The sequence below is a fragment of the Salmo trutta genome, unplaced genomic scaffold, assembly GCF_901001165.1.
Source record: "Salmo trutta unplaced genomic scaffold, fSalTru1.1, whole genome shotgun sequence".
NCBI classification, from domain to species: domain Eukaryota; kingdom Metazoa; phylum Chordata; class Actinopteri; order Salmoniformes; family Salmonidae; genus Salmo; species Salmo trutta.
The window spans coordinates 1,586,378-1,606,061 of NW_021823412.1; the positions used below are offsets into that span (position 1 = coordinate 1,586,378).

The following is a 19,684-nucleotide window of genomic DNA, read 5'->3' on the forward strand; positions in this document are numbered from 1 at the left end:
GGTCCAACAGAACACATTAAAACACACCACTACTAATGTAATTATAGAAATGATTCCAGAGGAAAACAAATAATAAACATTGCTATATGACTCACCTCTGAATGTGTTGGTCATCTATCTGACACAGGGTCACTGAGGAGGAGGAGGAAACCCCAAACCCAGGATAGAGGGGTTCAGTGAATGTGGTGTGTTCTGTGTAAAGGTGTGTCAGTGTACCAGAGGAGGACACACTATAGAAGGACAAAGTACCAGCTGGCCAGTCCAGATACACTCCAACTCTGTTAGAAACAGGACCTGGGATGGATCTGTTGACTCCAGCATGGTTAATGTGATAGCCTCTATCAGAGCAGGCTAAACACCAGGACTCCCCATTGCCTCCAATCCAACTGTCATCTTCCTCTCCCTTCCTCTTCATTCCTTTGTACACCACACCAATATCAGCCATGTCACCATCCCTCTCCACCTCCCAGTAATAACGAGATCCAGATAAGCCTTCTCTGCTGAGAACTTGGTAAAGACAGTCAAATCTGTCTGGATGGTCTTCATAATGCTGCTTCTCTTTCACACATGTCACCTTCCTGTTCCCCTCAGACAGAATCAGGTGTGGGTTTGCTGTATTTGGGTCGAGGGTGAGATGACAGGCATCTGTAGACAAAAGGAGAGCTTAAGCAAACCCCATCTTGATATAAAATGTTGTTTTGTAGATACAGAACAAGTATTGATTAGTTACTATAGTTCTGAATATGCAGTTAATTAGGATTGCAGAGACTTACATTTCTTCAGCCCTGATTTCAGCATGCACTCTCCACCATGATCCACACTGTAGGAGAAACAGGTTATTGACTGACAAAGACCTAATAAAGCAGTCAACATTTAAACAATATTGTTGTGTTCTGGTGCACTATCCAAGTTCATTACTAGAGACATACAGGTATTCTATCCTACCTACTGCATACAGAACAGAGTACAATTCATTACTAGAGACATACAGGTATTCTATCCTACCTACTGCATACAGAACAGAGTACAATTCATTACTAGAGACATACAGGTATTCTATCCTACCTACTGCATACAGAACAGAGTACAATTCATTACTAGAGACATACAGGTATTCTATCCTACCTACTGCATACAGAACGGAGTACAATTCATTACTAGAGACATACAGGTATTCTACCCTACCTACTGCATACAGAACAGAGTACAATTCATTACTAGAGACATACAGGTATTCTATCCTGCCTACTGCATACAGAACAGAGTACAATTCCAACAGGATATCAGAGATGCAGAAGAAGAGTATTCATGTGGTGATGATGTATGCTGTGTTGGAGTGCTAAGCCTGCTGGGTAAACTTCCCCTTAATTCTACCATCATGACCTCATGTTACTGACCCTACTACACTACATATGACACAACCACTGCTCACACTATTAGGACATCTATTCTGACTTACTTCAGCTTCATCAGTTTATATGTGGGATCCACCAGAGCAGCTGAAAGCAGTCCCCCTGCAGAGTCTCCTGGGTGATTGTAGCTCAGGTCCAGCTCTTTCAGGTGGGAGGGGTTTGACCTCAGAGCTGAAGACAGAGCAGCACAGCCCCCCTCTTTGACCAGACAGCCAGACAGCCTACAGAGAGACACAACAGCTGTCTAGGTTGGTGTACTGGTGTCAATCATCTTGTAGGTCACCCATACATTTGTCCATGACACAAACAATGTCATGAAACATCAGATTTTCAGAGTATTTGTTTTTACTAAGCTCAGTACAGCTTCTACCCCCAAGCCATCAGACTGCTGAACAATTAGCCAAATGGCCACCTGGACTATTTACATTGACACCCCCCCCTTTTGTTTTTACACTGCTGCTACTCACTGTTTATTATTTATCACTTTACCCCCAAATTACCTCGACTAACCTGTACCCCCACACATTGACTCGGTACCGGTACCCCCTGTATGTAGCCTCATTACTAACCTGTACCCCCACACATTGACTCGGTACCGGTACCCCCTGTATATAGCCTCATTACTAACCTGTACCCCCACACATTGACTCGGTACCGGTACCCCCTGTATATAGCCTCATTACTAACCTGTACCCCCACACATTGACTCGGTACCGGTACCCCCTGTATATAGCCTCATTACTAACCTGTACCCCCACACATTGACTCGGTACCGGTACCCCCTGTATATAGCCTCATTACTAACCTGTACCCCCACACATTGACTCGGTACCGGTACCCCCTGTATATAGCCTCATTACTAACCTGTACATCCACACATTGACTAGGTACCAGTATCCCCTGTATATAGCCTCATTACTAACCTGTACCCCCACACATTGACTCGGTACCGGTACCCCCTGTATGTAGCCTCATTACTAACCTGTACCTCCACACATTGACTCGGTACCGGTACCCCCTGTATATAGCCTCATTACTAACCTGTACCCCCACACATTGACTCGGTACCAGTATCCCCTGTATATAGCCTCATTACTAACCTGTACCCCCACACATTGACTCGGTACCAGTATCCCCTGTATATAGCCTCATTATTGTTAAGTCATTTTATTGTTTTACTTTTTACTTCGTAAATATTGTCTTAACTATTTATTGAACTGCATTGTTGGTTAAAGGCTTGTAAGTAAGCATTTCACTGTAAGGTCTACACCTGTTGTATTCGGCGCATATGACAAATAAAATTGGATTTGAGTACCGACCTGACTGAAACAGCTGTACTTACCCCAGTGTGTGTAGTTTACAGTCTGGATCCTCCAGTCCAGCAGACAGCAGTGTAACTCAGCTCAGTACAGACCTGACTGAAACAGCTGTACTTACCCCAGTGTGTGTAGTTTACAGTCTGGATCCTCCAGTCCAGCAGACAGCAGTGTAACTCAGCTCAGTACAGACCTGACTGAAACAGCTGTACTTACCCCAGTGTGTGTAGTTTACAGTCTGGATCCTCCAGTCCAGCAGACAGCAGTGTAACTCAGCTCAGTACAGACCTGACTGAAACAGCTGTACTTACCCCAGTGTGTGTAGTTTACAGTCTGGATCCTCCAGTCCAGCAGACAGCAGTGTAACTCCTGAGTCCTGCAGGTCATTGTCTCTCAGCTCCAGTTGTTTCAGTTGTGAGTTGGGTGAACTCAGGACTGAGGCCAGAACTGAACAGCAACCCTCTGTCAGACCACACTGACCTAGACTAGAGGGCAGAAGATCACATGATTAACACATGTTTAAAACATCCACATAATAACTAATACTGAAGATATTTAACTCACACTAGTGTCTGTATGTTGCAGAGTGGACTGGTTAGTCCAACACAGAGCAGCTCCACTCCTCTGTCTCCCAGGTCATTGTAGCTGAGGTCCAGTTCTCTCAGGGGGCAGTTTGGTTTCTGCAGAGCTGAGGCCAGAGTCTCACAGGATTCATATGTGAGGTAACCATTCAGTCTGCAGAGAGGAGATAATCTGTTAGCTATGCAAATCCTTCATTATAATGATACTGTATACATCAACACAATAACAGAACTTACAGTGCTCTCTTGCAGGTTTTCACTACCGGCAGCAACCTCTGATAACCTTCCTCTGATGTGTTGTATGTCTTCAGGTCAAACTCCTCCAGCACCTCCTCTGACATCAGTAACAGGTAGGCCAGGGCTGAACATTGGTCAGGTTTTAGTCTTGTTTCTGAAAGAGTTCCTGATCGCAGGGAGGTCTGCATGTCTTCAACTAGAGAGTTGGCACCAAGTTCATTCAAACAGTGGAACAAGTTGATGACCCTTTCTGGTGAGGATTCGTACTTGATCTTGTCTGAAAGGTACCTGACTGTTCTCTTAACGGTTTCCTCATTGCTCTGTGTTGTACTTCCTGTCTGTGTCAGGAGGCCTCGTAACAGATTCTGATTGGACTCCAGTGAGAGACCCAGAAGGAAGCGGAGGAACAGGTCCAGGTGTCCATTCTCACTCTTCAAGGCCTGGTCCACTGCTCTCCTGTGTAAGTCAGACAACTGGATTGACTCCTCCTCTTCATCATCACTAGTGGAGGAGAAAACATTTTCCTTCTTGTCCAGACATGATTCTAAAACATGCACTGCTGCTAGAAACTCCTGAATGCTCAGATGCACAAAGCTGTAGACCTTCTCTTGGTACAGCCCAGATTCTTCTTTAAAGATCTCTGTACACAATGCTGAGTACTCTGATGCCTCTGTGACATCAAGGCCACACTCTCTCAGGTCCTCCTCATAGAAGATCAGGTTGCCCTTCTGCAGCTGTTGGAAAGCCAGCTTGGCCAGTTTCAGGATCATCTCTTTGTCTGACTGAGACAGTTCCTTTGGGTTTGTTTCTGTGGCTTTGTTGTACTTCCTGTTCTTCACAATGATTTGGATGAGAATGAAGTGTGAGTACATCTGGGTCAGAGTTTTGGGGACTTCATCCTTCTCTGCCTCTTTCAGTATCATCTCAAGGACACTGGCTGATATCCAACAGAAGACTGGTATGTGGCACATGATGTGGAGGCTCCTTGATGTTTTTATTTGGGAGATGATTTCATTGGCCAGATTCTGATCTGGGATTTTGTTCCTGAAGTACTCCTCCTTCTGTGGATCATTGAACCCTCGTACCTCTGTCACCTGGTCAACACACTCAGGAGGGATCTGATTGGCTGCTGCAGGTTGTGTGGTTATCCAGAGGAGAGCAGAGGGAAGCAGATTCCCCTCGATGAGGTTTGTCAGCAGCACGTCCACTGAGGTTGGCTTTGTGACATCACAGCACTTCTCATTGTTTTTGAAGTCTAGAGGAAGTCGACACTCATCCAGACCATCAAAAATGAAAACAGTTTTGGTTTCACCATCTTCAATGCTGTCAATCTCTTTCAGCTCTGGGAAGTAGTGGGAAAGAAGTTGCATCAGACTGTATTGGTCCTTTTTCAGGTTCAGATCACGGAAAGGAAGAGGAAACATGAAATGAACGTCCTGATTTGCTTTTCCCTCTGCCCAGTCAAGGAGGAACTTCTGCACAGAGACTGTTTTTCCAATGCCAGCGATACCTTTTGTCAGCACAGTTCTGATAGGTTTGTCTTGTCCAGGTAAAGGCTTGAAGATGTCGTTGCATTTGATTGGTGTCTCTTGTGTGGTTTGTTTCTTGGATGCCATCTCTATCTGTCTAACCTCATGTTCATTATTGAGCCCTCCACTTCCACCCTCTGTGATGTAGAGCTCTATGTAGATGTCCTTTAACAGACTTTGGTTTCCATGGTGTCCAATTCCTTCAGATATGTGTTGATACTTGTGTTTCAGTTTAGCCTTGATGTCTTGTTGGACTGTCAGCAGAGTTTGACCTGTAGGAAAACAATGAGAGTTGGGACTCATCAGTTAATGTGTGTGTTTTATAAAGGGCCTTTGTACCATTCTTTGTGATATTGTATGAAACACAGTCTTACTTCTTCTGTCCAGAAGGTTGTATGTGATCTTTAATACATCCTCACTGTCCAAACTCTCCACTTCCTTATTGTCATCTGGTAATGGTTCCTGGCTGAAAGCAGGTGGCTGATCGCTCTTCATTGATAGCAGGCTGGTTGTAGGTGACTCTGCTCTGGGCTTCTGCACACTGAACAAAACAGGGAGACAGATCACCTCATCAATATCTCATCAATATCTCATCAATACCTCATCTACTTCATGTTAACAACTGTATAATGGAACTCATAGAAGTCCTGAAGTTAGTTTTAAAACTACAGTCTGCTATTGGTAAATCGATTTGGGGACTTTTAAATGAATGATGTAGACCTACATTTCATGTAATTTGGGAACACGTTTCTCTTTAGTTTCATATCTTTAAAACATGTTATGGACGCCAACAGCCAATGTAATAGCAGGGCGCGAAATACAAAACAGCAAAAATCTCATAATTCAATTTTCTCAAACATAGAACTATTATACACCCTTTTAAAGATAATCTTCTCGTTTATCCAACCACATGGTCCGATTTCAAAAAGGCTTTACGGCGAAAGCAAAACATTAGATTATGTTAGGACATCAACTTCACAAGAAAAACCACACAGCCATTTTCCAAGCAAGGAGAGGTATCACAAAAACCAGAAATACAGCTAAAATGAATCACTAACCTTTGACGATCTTCATCAGATGACACTCCCAGGACTCAATGTTACACAATACATGTATGTTTTGTTAGATAAAGTTAATATTTATATAAAAAAAAAAACATTTTACATTGGCGCGTGATGTTCAGAAAATGTGTTGCCACCTAAAACTTCCGGTGAATGAGCACATCAATTTACAAAAATACTCATCATAAATGTTGATAAACTTTAAAACAGTTATTGAAAGAATTATAGATATACTACTCCTTAATGCAACCGCTGTGTCAGATTTGAAAATAGCTTTACAGCGAAAGCACATTTTTCAATGTTCTGAGTACAGAGCTCAGCCACCAAAGCAAGCTATACAGTTACCCGCCAAGTTCTGGAGTCAACTAAAATCAGAATTAGTATTATAAATCTTCCCTTACCTTTGCTGATCTTCGTCGGAATGCACTCCTAGGACACCCACTTCCACAAATGTTATTTTTGTTCGAAATACTCCATATTTATGTCCAAATACCTCCTTTTGTTCGCGCGTTCAGATCACTATCCAAAGGCAAAATGCACGAGCGTAAAACCAGAGACAAAAAGTCAAAAATTCCATTACCATTCTTAGAAACATGTCAAACGATGTCTACAACCAATCCTTAGGGTCTTTTTAACATAAAACTTTGATAAAATTCCAACCGGTCAATAGCATATTCATTACAGATGAAAAATAAGGAGCGGCACGCCAAGTGTGCCCGTGCAGTAAACAACTTACTGCTCCCAGGCAGTCCACTGATTGACTGAGCTCCTATTCTCTGCCCAGTAACAGTAGACGGATTAAACAAGTTTCTAAAGGCTGTTGACAGCCAATGGAAGCCTTAGGAAGTGCAATGTGACCCCACAGACACTGTAGTTTCGATAGGGATTAGAAAGAAAAACTACAAGCCTCAGATTTCCCACTTCCTGGTTGGATTTTTCTCAGGTTTTTGCCTGCCATATGAGTTGTGTTATACTCACAGACATCATTCAAACAGTTTTAGAAACTTCAGAGTGTTTTCTATCCAAATCTACTAATAAAATGCAAATATTTGACTCTGGGCCTGAGTAGCAGGTAGTTTACTCTGGGCATGCTTTTCATCCGAACGTGAAAATACTGCCCCCTATCCCTAACAGGTTTAAGAGAACTGTATATTTTGCATGTTAAACAACAACTGCATGGCTGATCTCAAGTCCTTAAAACTGAGTGGCTGCTGTTCTGAATCCTCTGGAAGCCTTTTCCAGATAGCAAAACAATCTGAAGCTCCTGCACATGTCTGGGATCTCTACTTTACATAGTCTCTGCTCTAATTCACTGCCCAGAGAACAGACCACTCTGGTGATTTCAGTGATGAATGTTAAAAAATGAAAGTTAGATCTCAATCAATATCTACAAGATCACATACTGATAGTATTCTACAGAACCCAATATACAGTACAGGTCAAAAGTTTTAGAACACCTACTCATTCAAGGGTTTTTCTTTATTTTTACTATTTTCTACATTGTAGAATAACAGTGAAGACATCAAAACTATGAAATAACACATATGGAATCATGTAGTAACCAAAAAAGTGTTAAACAAATCAAAATATATTTTATATTTGAGATTCTTCAAATAGCCAACCTTTGCCTTGATGACAGCTTTGCACACTCTTGGCATTCAGACCCTGGTTCGATTCCAGGCTGTATCATAACCGGCCGTGATTGGGAATCCCATAGGGCAGTGCACAATTGGGAGTCATTGTAAATAAGAATTTGTTCTTAACTGACTTGCCTAGTTAAATACACACACACATACATATATATGTATATGTAAAAAAAAAAAAAAAGAAAGGCATGAAATGAAATGTATGCATTCACTACTGTAAGTCGCTCTGGATAAGAGCGTCTGCTAAATGACTAAAATGTAAATGCAAATGTATATATATATATATATATATATATATATACATACACACACACACACACATACATTAATAATCTATGGGATTATAATAATGACAGATCCCTGTGAGTTTGTATTCTGAATCTCATGGTAGCACATTGAGATTCATCGTTACAAGTACGATTCCTCTTCGCTACTTCCTGAGATTTGATTGATGGAACAATCCAGCCAATGGTTGCAACAATAGGCAGCTGTGGTTTTGGCTGATTGGTCAGGAGTAAAAAGATCCTGCCCCCAAAGCAGCTGAAACCGTTTTTTTTTTTTAATAGAAATCTCTTTCTATAAACTTACTAAACTGTTTACAGGTTTACAAATCTCTTGGTAACGTGACAATGACAGAACTCTGAGCGTGCACAGATAAAACATCTGCAAGTGTATTTTTGATTCACAGCAGAATGTTAATAGTAGTAAATGGGCCTGTAATAATTCTGAAAATAAATAATTCTTGCAAATCGTATTGAATTTATTCAAATGTCAAGTTCTAAGTTTGCCACCATTATTCAATTTCACACAACAAGGACTCCCGACAACAAGAACTCCCTAGCATCGCAGTTCTAGCTGTGCTACTAGAGATTCTGGGTTCGAGTCCAGGCCTGGTCGCAGCCGGCCACGACCGGGAGACCCATGGGGCGTACAATTGGCTCAGCGTCGTCCAGGTTAGGCAGGGTTTGGCCAGCAGGTGTCCCATTGCACACTAGCAACTCCTGTTTGGCGGGGTGGGCGCAGTGCACGTTGACACGGTCGCCAGGTGTACGGTGTTTCCTCCGACATGTTGGTGCGGCTGGCTTCCGGGTTAAGTGGGCGTTGTGTCAAGAAGCAGTGCGGCTTGGCTGGGTTGTGATTTCAGAGGACGCACGACTCTCGGCCTTCGCCTCTCCCGAGTCCGTACGGGAGTTGCAGCGATGAGGCAGGACTGTAACTACCAATTGGAAACCACGAAAAAGGGGTAAAAAAACAACACAACATGATACAAATGACAGATTTGTGAATCGTACTTGCAACCAAGAATCTCAATGTGTGACCACAAGATTCAAACTCACAGGGTTTTGTCATCATTATTATCCCACAAAGATCGATGCTTGGCTGCTGTTTGACCCCAAAAATTATATTCCTCTTGTTTCTACAACAGGAATGTAGGTAGTCCACCTGCACCATAACAGGAATGTCATCACGTAGGTAGTCTACCTGCACCATAACAGGAATCTATTAATGTAGGTAGTCTACCTGCACCATAACAGGAATCTATTAATGTAGGTAGTCTACCTGCACCATAACAGGAATGTCATCATGTAGGTAGTCTACCTGCACCATAACAGGAATCTATTAATGTAGGTAGTCTACCTGCACCATAAGAGGAATCTATTAATGTAGGTAGTCTACCTGCACCATAAGAGGAATCTATTAATGTAGGTAGTCTACCTGCACCATAACAGGAATCTATTAATGTAGGTAGTCTACCTGCACCATAACAGGAATCTATTAATGTAGGTAGTCTACCTGCACCATAACAGGAATCTATTAATGTAGGTAGTCTACCTGCACCATAACAGGAATCTATTAATGTAGGTAGTCTACCTGCACCATAACAGGAATCTATTAATGTAGGTAGTCTACCTGCACCATAACAGGAATCTATTAATGTAGGTAGTCTACCTGCACCATAACAGGAATGTCATCATGTAGGTAGTCTACCTGCACCATAATAGGAATCTATTAATGTAGGTAGTCTACCTGCACCATAACAGGAATGTCATCACGTAGGGAGTCTACATCCCTTGTGGGAAAATATTAATGTAATTTTTCTGCTGATTTTAGAATATTGACATTAAAATATGTCGCCAGCTGGAAAGAAACCTAGCTTGTGTTTGCAGTTGGTCCTAGGATTTTTTAACTTAATGATATAGGCCTACATGTTATCTAATTTGGAAACACTTCTCTTAAAATGTGTTGTATATCTTTAAAATAACTATATTTACAATTGATCTCTTACCTCTTAGAACTGGTGTCTTGAGGCAGACTCTTTTTAGAGGGTGTGGCCCCCTCCTCTCGGTCAGAATACTTCCTCTTAGAGGCAGTGCCTCTCTTCTCGCTCTCCCCAGAGAGACTCATTTCAGAGGCAGTGGTCCCCCTCCTCTCTCTCCCCAGAGAGACTCATCAGCTATCTGGATTTGGGTGAAGGAGAAATGGGGAGGCTTGGGCAAGTTGCTAGACTTGGGCAGCCGTAGAAAAATGCTTATTGAAATTCTCAATTATCACGGATTTATCGGTGGTGGCAGTGTTTCCTAGCCTCAGAGCAGTGGGCAGCTGGGAGGAGGTGCTCTTGTTCTCCATGGACTTTAGTGTCCCACAAGTTTTTGGAGTTTGTGCTACAGGATGCAAATTTCTATTTGAAAAAGCTAAGCTTTCCTAACTGCCTGTGTATATTGGTTCCTAACTTCCCTGAAAAGTTGCATATCGCGGGGGCTATTCGATGCTAATGCAGTACGCCACAGGATGTTTTTGTGCTGGTCAAGGGCAGTCAGGTCTGGAGTGAACCAAGGGCTATCTGTTCTTGGTTCTACATTTTTTTGAATGGGACATGCTTATTTAAGATGGTGAGGAAAGCACTTTTAAAGAATAACCAGGCATCCTCTCCTGACAGAATGAGATCAATGTCCTTCCAAGATACCCGGGCCAGGTCGATTAGAAAGGCCTGCTTGCTGAAGTGTTTTAGGGAGCGTTTGACAGTGATGAGGGGTGGTCGTTTGACCGCAGACCCATTACGGACGCAGGCAATGAGGCACCGACAGAGATGGTCACCTCGCTTCGCGTTCCTAGGAAACTATGCAGTATTTAATTTGTGTTATTTCTTATAATGTTACCCCAGGAAATCTTAGGTTTTATTACATACAGTTGGGAGGAACTATTGGATATAAGAGCAGCGTCAACTCACCAACATTACGACCAGGAATACAACTTTCCCGAAGCGGATCCTCTGTTTTGCCCACCACCCAAGACAATGGATCGGATCCCAGCCGGCGACCCAAAACAATGACGCCGTAGAAGGGGCAGACGGAGGGGTCTTCTGGTCAGGTTCCGTAGACGGGCACATCGCGCACCGCTCCCGAGCATACTACTCGCCAATGTCCAGTCTCTTGACAACAAGGTAGACGAAATCCGTGCAAGGGTAGCCTTCCAGAGAGACATCAGAGACTAACGTTCTTTGTTTCACGGAAATATGGCTCACTCGAGACACGCTTTCGGAGTCGGTACAGCCACCTGGTTTCTTCACGCATTGCGCTGACAGAAACAAGCATCTTTCTGGTAAGAAGAAGGGTGGGGGTGTACGCCTTATGATTAACGAGACGTGGTGTGATCATAACAACATACAGGAACTCAAGTCCTTCTGTTCACCTGACTTAGAATTCCTCACAATCAAATGCCGACCGCATTATCTACCTAGAGAATTCTCTTCGATTATAATCACAGCCGTATATATCCCCCCCAAGCAGACACATCGATGGCCCTGAACGAACTTCCTTTGACTATGTAAACTGGAAACCACATATTCTGAGGCTGCATTTATTGTAGCTGGGGATTTTAACAAGGCTAATCAGAAAACAAGGCTCCCAGATCATTGTTATTCTAACTTCTGCGACGCATATAAGGCCCTCCCCCGCCCTCCTTTTGGAAAAGCTGACCACGACTCCATTTTGTTGCTTCCAGCCTATAGACAGAAACTAAAACAGGAAGCTCCCGCGCTCAGGTCTGTTCAACGTTGGTCCGACCAATCGGAGTCCACGCTTCAAGATTGTTTCGATCACGTGGACTGGGATATGTTCCGCATTGCGGCAAACAACAACATTGATGAATACGCTGATTCGGTGAGCGGGTTTATTAGCAAGTGCATCGGCGATGTCGTACCCACAGCGTCTATTAAAACATTCCCAAACCAGAAACCGTGGATTAATGGCAGCATTCACGCAAAACTGAAAGCACGAACCACTGCTTTTAATCAGGGCAAAGTGACCGGATATATGACCGAATACAAACAGTGTAGCTATACCCTCCGCAAGGCAATCAAACAAGCTAAGCGTCAGTATAGAGACAAAGTAGTCGCAATTCAACAGCTCAGACACGAGAGGTAGGTGGCAGGGTCTACAGTCAATCACGGACTATAAAAGGAAAACCAGCCCTGTTGCGGACCAGGATGTCTTGCTCCCAGACAGACTAAACAACTTCTTTGCTCACTTTGAGGACAATACAGTGCCACTGACACGGCCCACTACCAAAACCTGCGGGCTCTCCTTCACTGCATCCGACGTGAGCAAAACATTTAAACGTGTCAACCCTCGCAAGGCTGCAGGCCCAGACGGCATCCCCAGCCACGTCCTCAGAGCATGCGCAGACCAGCTGGCTGGTGTGTTTACGGACATATTCAATCAATCCCTATCCCAGTCTGCTGTCCCCACATGCTTCAAGAGGGCCACCATTGTTCCTGTTCCCAAGAAAGCTAAGGTAACTGAGCTAAATGACTACCGCCCCGTAGCACTCACTTCCGTCATCATGAAGTGCTTTGAGAGACTAGTCAAGGACCATATCACCTCCACCCTACCTGACACCCTAGACACACTACAATTTGCTTACCGCCCCAATAGGTCCACAGATGACGCAATCACACTGCACACTGCCCTAACCCATCTGGACAAGATGAATACCTATGTGAGAATGCTGTTCATCAACTACAGCTCAGCATTTAACGCCATAGTACCCTCCAAACTCGTCATCAAGCTCGAGACCCCGCCCTGTGCAACTGGGATCTGGACTTCCTGACGGGCCACCCCAGGTGGTGAGGGTAGGTAACATCTCCACCCCGCTGATCCTCAACAATGGGGCCCCACAAGGGTGCGTTCTCAGCCCTCTCCTGTACTCCCTGTTCACCCACGACTGCGTGGCCATGCACGCCTCCAACTCAATCATCAAGTTTGCAGACGACACTGCAGTGGTAGGCTTGATTACCAACAACGACGAGATGGCCTACAGGGAGGAGGTAAGGGCCCTCGGAGTGTGGTGTCATTAAAATAACCTCACACTCAACGTCAACAAAACAAAGTGGATGATCGTGGACTTCAGGAAACAGCAGAGGGAGCACCCCCCTATCCACATCGACGGGACAGTAGTGGAGAGGGTAGAAAGTTAAGTTCCTCGGCGTACACATCACGGACAAACTAAAATGGTCCAACCACACAGACAGCGTGGTTAAGAAGGTGCAGCAGCGCCTCTTCAACCTCAGGAGGCTGAAGAAATTTGGCTTGTCACCAAAAACACTCAAACTTTTACAGATGCACAATCGAGAACATCCTGTCGGGCTGTATCACCGCCTGGTACGGCAACTGCTCCGCCCATAACCGTAAGGCTCTCCAGAGGGTAGTGAGGTCTGCACAACGCATCACCGGGTGCAAACTACCTGCCCTCCAGGACACCTACACCACCCGATGTCACAGGAAGGCCAAAAAGATCACGACCCGAGCCACTGCCTGTTCACCCCGCTACCATCCAGAAGGTGAGGTCAGTACAGGTGCATCAAAGCTGGAACCGAGAGACTGAAAAACAGCTTCTATCTCAAGGCCACCAGACTGGTAAACAGCCATCACTAACGTTGAGTTGCCAACATACTGACTCAACTCCAGCCACTTTCATAATGGAAAAATTGATGTAATCAATGTATCACTAGCCACTTTAAACAATGCCTCTTCATAGAATGTTTACATACCCTACATCACTCATCTCATATGTATATACTGTACTTTATACCATCTACTGCATCTTGCCATCTTGATGTAATGTACCACTAGCCACTTTAAACAATGCACTTTTATATGTTTACATATCCTACACTACTCATCTCATATGTATATACTGTACTCTATACCATCCACTGCATCTTGCCTATGCCGTTCTATACCGTCACTCATTCATATATTTTTTTATGTACATATTAATTCCTTTACACTTGTGTGTATAAGGTAATTGTTGTGAAATTGTTAGGTTAGATTACTTGTTGGATATTACTGCATTGTCGGAACTAGAAGCACAAGCATTTCGCTACACTCGCATTAACATCTGCTAACCATGTGTATGTGACAAATAAAATTTGATTTGATCGCTGAGATCCTGGTTGAAAACAGCAGAGGTGTATTTGGAGGGCAGGTTGGTTAGGATGATATCTATGAGGGTGCCCGTGTTTACGGATTTGGGGTTGTACCTGGTAGGTTCATTGATCATTTGTGTGAGATTGAGGGCATCAAGCTTAGATTGTAGGATGGCCGGGGTGTTAAGCATGTCCCAGTTTAGGTCACCTAGCAGCATGAGCTCTGAAGATAGATTGGGGGCAATCATTTCACATATGGTGTCCAGGGCACAGCTGGGGGCAGAAGGTGGTCTATAGCAAGGGGCAACCGTGAGAGACTTGTTCTGAAAAGGTGGATTTTTAAAAGTAGAAGCTCAAATTGTTTGGTCACAGACCTGGATAGTTAGCCTGCAGAGTTTTGTCAATCTCTGCAGTAGATTGCAACTCCGCCCCCTTTGGCAGTTCTATCTTGTCGGAAAATGTTAAAGTTAGGGATGGAAATTTCAGGCTTGGCTGGGTTGTGATTACGGAGAACGCACGAATCCGCACGGGAGACGCAGCGATGAGACAAGACTAATTACCAATTGGATGCCACAAAATTGGGGAGGAAAAAAAGGCTAAAAAAATAAAAAGGATAATCACAATCATGTGCAGTCAATCGCCCATACACTACCTCACAACCCTAAACCCTACCTCACAACCCTAAGCCCTACCTCACAGCCCCATACCCTACCTCATAGCCCCATACACTACCTCACAGCCCCATAAACTACCTCATAGCCCCATACCCTACCTCACAGCCCCATACCCTACCTCACAGCCCCATACACTACCTCACAGCCCCATACCCTACCTCACAATCCCATACCCTACCTCACAACCCCATACCCTACCTCACAGCCCCATACCCTACCTCACAACCCTACCTCATAGCCCCACACCCTACCTCATAGCCCCACACCCTACCTCATAGCCCCATACACTACCTCACAGCCCCATACACTACCTCACAGCCCCATACCCTACCTCACAGCACCATACCCTACCTCACAGCACCATACCCTACCTCACAGCACCATACCCTACCTCACAACCCTACCTCATAGCCCCACACCCTACCTCATAGCCCCACACCCTACCTCATAGCCCCATACCCTACCTCACAACCCCATACCCTACCTCATAGCCCCAAACCCTACCTCACAGACCCATACCCTACCTCATAGCCCCAAACCCAACCTCACAGCACCATACCCTACCTCACAGCCCCATACACTACCTCACAACCCCATACCCTACCTCACAGCACCATACCCTACCTCACAGCACCATACCCTACCTCACAGCCCCACACCCTACCTCATAGCCCCAAACCCTACCTCACAGCCCCAAACCCAACCTCATAGCCCCAAACCCAACCTCACAGCACCATACCCTACCTCACAGCACCATACCCTACCTCACAGCACCATACCCTACCTCACAGCACCATACCCTACCTCACAACCCCATACCCTACCTCATAGCCCCATACCCAACCTCACAGCCCCATACCCTACCTCACAGCCCCATACCCTACCTCACAGCCCCAAACCCTACCTCACAGCCCCATACCCTACCTCACAACCCTACCTCATAGCCCCATACCCTACCTCACAGCACCATACCCTACCTCACAGCACCAAACCCTACCTCACAGCACCATACCCTACCTCACAGCACCATACCCTACCTCACAACCCTACCTCATAGCCCCACACCCTACCTCATAGCCCCACACCCTACCTCATAGCCCCACACCCTACCTCACAACCCCATACCCTACCTCATAGCCCCAAACCCTACCTCATAGCCCCAAACCCTACCTCACAGACCCATACCCTACCTCATAGCCCCAAACCCTACCTCACAGCACCACACCCTACCTCACAGCACCATACCCTACCTCACAGCACCATACCCTACCTCACAGCCCCATACACTACCTCACAACCCCATACCCTACCTCATAGCCCCATACCCTACCTCACAGCACCATACCCTACCTCACAGCCCCACACCCTACCTCATAGCCCCAAACCCTACCTCACAGCCCCAAACCCAACCTCATAGCCCCAAACCCAACCTCACAGCACCATACCCTACCTCACAGCACCATACCCTACCTCACAGCACCATACCCTACCTCACAGCACCATACCCTACCTCACAACCCCATACCCTACCTCATAGCCCCATACCCAACCTCACAGCCCCATACCCTACCTCACAGCCCCATACCCTACCTCACAGCCCCAAACCCTACCTCACAGCCCCATACCCTACCTCACAACCCTACCTCATAGCCCCATACCCTACCTCACAGCACCATACCCTACCTCACAGCACCAAACCCTACCTCACAGCACCATACCCTACCTCACAGCACCATACCCTACCTCACAACCCTACCTCATAGCCCCACACCCTACCTCATAGCCCCACACCCTACCTCATAGCCCCACACCCTACCTCACAACCCCATACCCTACCTCATAGCCCCAAACCCTACCTCATAGCCCCAAACCCTACCTCACAGACCCATACCCTACCTCATAGCCCCAAACCCTACCTCACAGCACCACACCCTACCTCACAGCCCCATACCCTACCTCACAGCCTCATACCCTACCTCACAGCCCTGTAGACTATAATATAACCCCATACCCTACCTCATAGCCCTGTAGACTATAATATAACCCCATACCCTACCTCATAACCCTGTAGACTATAATATAACCCCATACCCTACCTCATAGCCCTGTAGACTATAATATAACCCCATACCTTACCTCATAGCCCTGTAGACCCCATACCCTACCTCATAACCCTGTAGACTATAATATAACCCATACCCTACCTCATAGCCCTGTAGACTATAATATAACCCCATACCCTACCTCATAGCCCTGTAGACTATAATATAACCCCATACCCTACCTCATAACCCTGTAGACTATAATATAACCCCATACCCTACCTCATAACCCTGTAGACTATAATATAACCCCATACCCTACCTCATAACCCTGTAGACTATAATATAACCCCATACCCTACCTCATAGCCCTGTAGACTATAATATAACCCCATACCCTACCTCATAGCCCTGTAGACTATAATATAACCCCATACCCTACCTCATAGCCCTGTAGACTATAATAACCCCATACCCTACCTCATAACCCTGTAGCCTATAATATAACCCCATACCCTACCTCATAGCCCTGTAGACTATAATATAACCCCATACCCTACCTCATAGCCCTGTAGACTATAATATAACCCCATACCTTACCTCATAGCCCTGTAGACCCCATACCCTACCTCATAACCCTGTAGACTATAATATAACCCATACCCTACCTCATAGCCCTGTAGACTATAATATAACCCCATACCCTACCTCATAGCCCTGTAGACTATAATATAACCCCATACCCTACCTCATAGCCCTGTAGACTATAATATAACCCCATACCCTACCTCATAGCCCTGTAGACTATAATATAACCCCATACCCTACCCCATAGCCCTGTAGACTATAATATAACCCCATACCCTACCTCATAGCCCTGTAGACTATAATATAACCCCATACCCTACCTCATAACCCTGTAGACTATACTATAACCCCATACCCTACCTCATAACCCTGTAGACTATAATATAACATTGACTAGGCTGATCAATATGAATCTGCATCAATGTAAAGAAGCCTAAAAATATCATTATTGAAAGTTGAAATCAGTCATGTTATAATATAAGAACTCTGCCGATGTCTTACCCCCTAAATCACCTTTCTCTGCGATGGCCTAACTTCTCCAAAACACGTTTCTACATAACATTGTAAAAGAACGCTACAAACCTCAGAAACATTTTTCTTACGACCGATGGTGTCCAGTGCTTCTTCTACTTCCTTATAAATGTACTTCCTGTTTCAACACGGTAGGCGGGTTCAACACGTATAAGTTTATATTATATATTCATATTTATGTTATGTAAAGGCTCCATACACTTCATGTAAGTATTCAGCCCATATAATATGAATTTCTGGTAAAAGTGAATTTAGATTTTATTTCAGGATTTGGTTGGGTGATGTTTTGCAGTGCTACCAGCAGAGGGCAGTGTAACAACAACCAGGTTTGGCAGAAGGACGCTAGACGGTCATATCTGTGTTGTTATGGTAACATGAGGTTGGGTAACCAACGATATACAATGATTCTGCAAACCCCCAAAAATATTGATTATAATATATAGCATATGAAGTTAAAAATATACTATTTATAATGTGAAGTTACAGTGAACTAATCACACTTATCAAAAACACATTACCACACACAGACCGACACACATTCACAGATAGACACACACACACACACACAGACCAACACAAATTCACAGATAGACACACACACACACACACAAATTCACAGACAGACACACACACACACACACACACAGACTGACTCTCATTCACAGGTAGACACACACACAGACCGACACAGAAACACACACACATAAATACATTCCATTCATCGAAAATGTATTTGACAGGGATACTGCGTATCAATCAACATTTCTGTAAATGTGACAGATTTAGCCAGCTAGCTAAACTTATTGTTGCCCCCCTAACACTTACACACCTGATTCTACCAATCAAAAGGCTTGATGATGACTTCATTAGTAGAATCAGAATCAGTTGTTCTAAAGGACAACTAAAATATACAGCTCCTTGGGGGTCCCAGAGGAGACGTTCGGAATAAACTGACCTAGAACAATGTGATACAAATTAACTCATTATTTATTATCTCAACAATTCACACACAAAGACAGAGAGAGAGAGAGAGAGACGGGGACACACACACAAAAGAGTACATACGCACACACAGACTCACAGAAAGAGATACAGACACACAGAGATTAAAAGAATACTGAAAAATAAACACAATATTTCACTTTTACAAAAAAATATAATTCAGGTCTATATTTTCATAGTGACTATGTACATGTTGGGGGCCACTTCCATTTTAATTCCAGTCAATTCAGAAAATCAACCAAATTCCAAATCTAAATTGTTTAAATTGAAAAGCATTGAGGAGAATTTGAATTAGAGTTTCAGTCTACTTCCTGAATAACTGGAATTTAAATGAAATTGACCCCAGCCCTGACTATGTATTGGTTTACCAACCTTTGTCAATATATTTTTCAATAATGAATTCTCACACCCAGGGGCCATTTAAATCAAATCACATTTTATTGGTCACATACACATATTTAGCAGATGTTATTGTGGGTGTAGTGAAATGCTTGTGTTCCTAGCTCCAACAGTGCAGCTGTATCTAACAATACACAACAATACACACACATCTAAACGTAGAAGAATGGAATTAAGAAATATAGAAATATGTGATGACAGACAGACAGACAGACAGACAGACAGACAGACAGACAGAC

At 44.4% G+C, this 19,684-nt stretch overlaps 1 protein-coding gene across 1 annotated transcript in view; it reads right to left on the reverse strand.

Annotated features, from left to right (window-relative positions):
• LOC115190848 (NACHT, LRR and PYD domains-containing protein 3-like) overlaps positions 1–18,147 on the reverse strand; it is a 20,093-nt gene extending 1,946 nt beyond the window's left edge. Inside the window, exons 1-9 of the mRNA XM_029748907.1 lie at positions 18,015–18,147; positions 10,070–10,241; positions 5,450–5,616; positions 3,547–5,347; positions 3,293–3,463; positions 3,040–3,213; positions 1,460–1,633; positions 774–820; positions 96–645 (exon numbers count right to left, since the gene is read on the reverse strand). Coding sequence (XP_029604767.1) covers positions 96–645; positions 774–820; positions 1,460–1,633; positions 3,040–3,213; positions 3,293–3,463; positions 3,547–5,347; positions 5,450–5,616; positions 10,070–10,188 — 3,203 coding nt within the window. The 5' untranslated portion in view covers positions 10,189–10,241; positions 18,015–18,147. The remainder of the gene's footprint in view (positions 1–95; positions 646–773; positions 821–1,459; positions 1,634–3,039; positions 3,214–3,292; positions 3,464–3,546; positions 5,348–5,449; positions 5,617–10,069; positions 10,242–18,014) is intronic.
• Between the last annotated feature and the right edge of the window lie 1,537 nt (positions 18,148–19,684).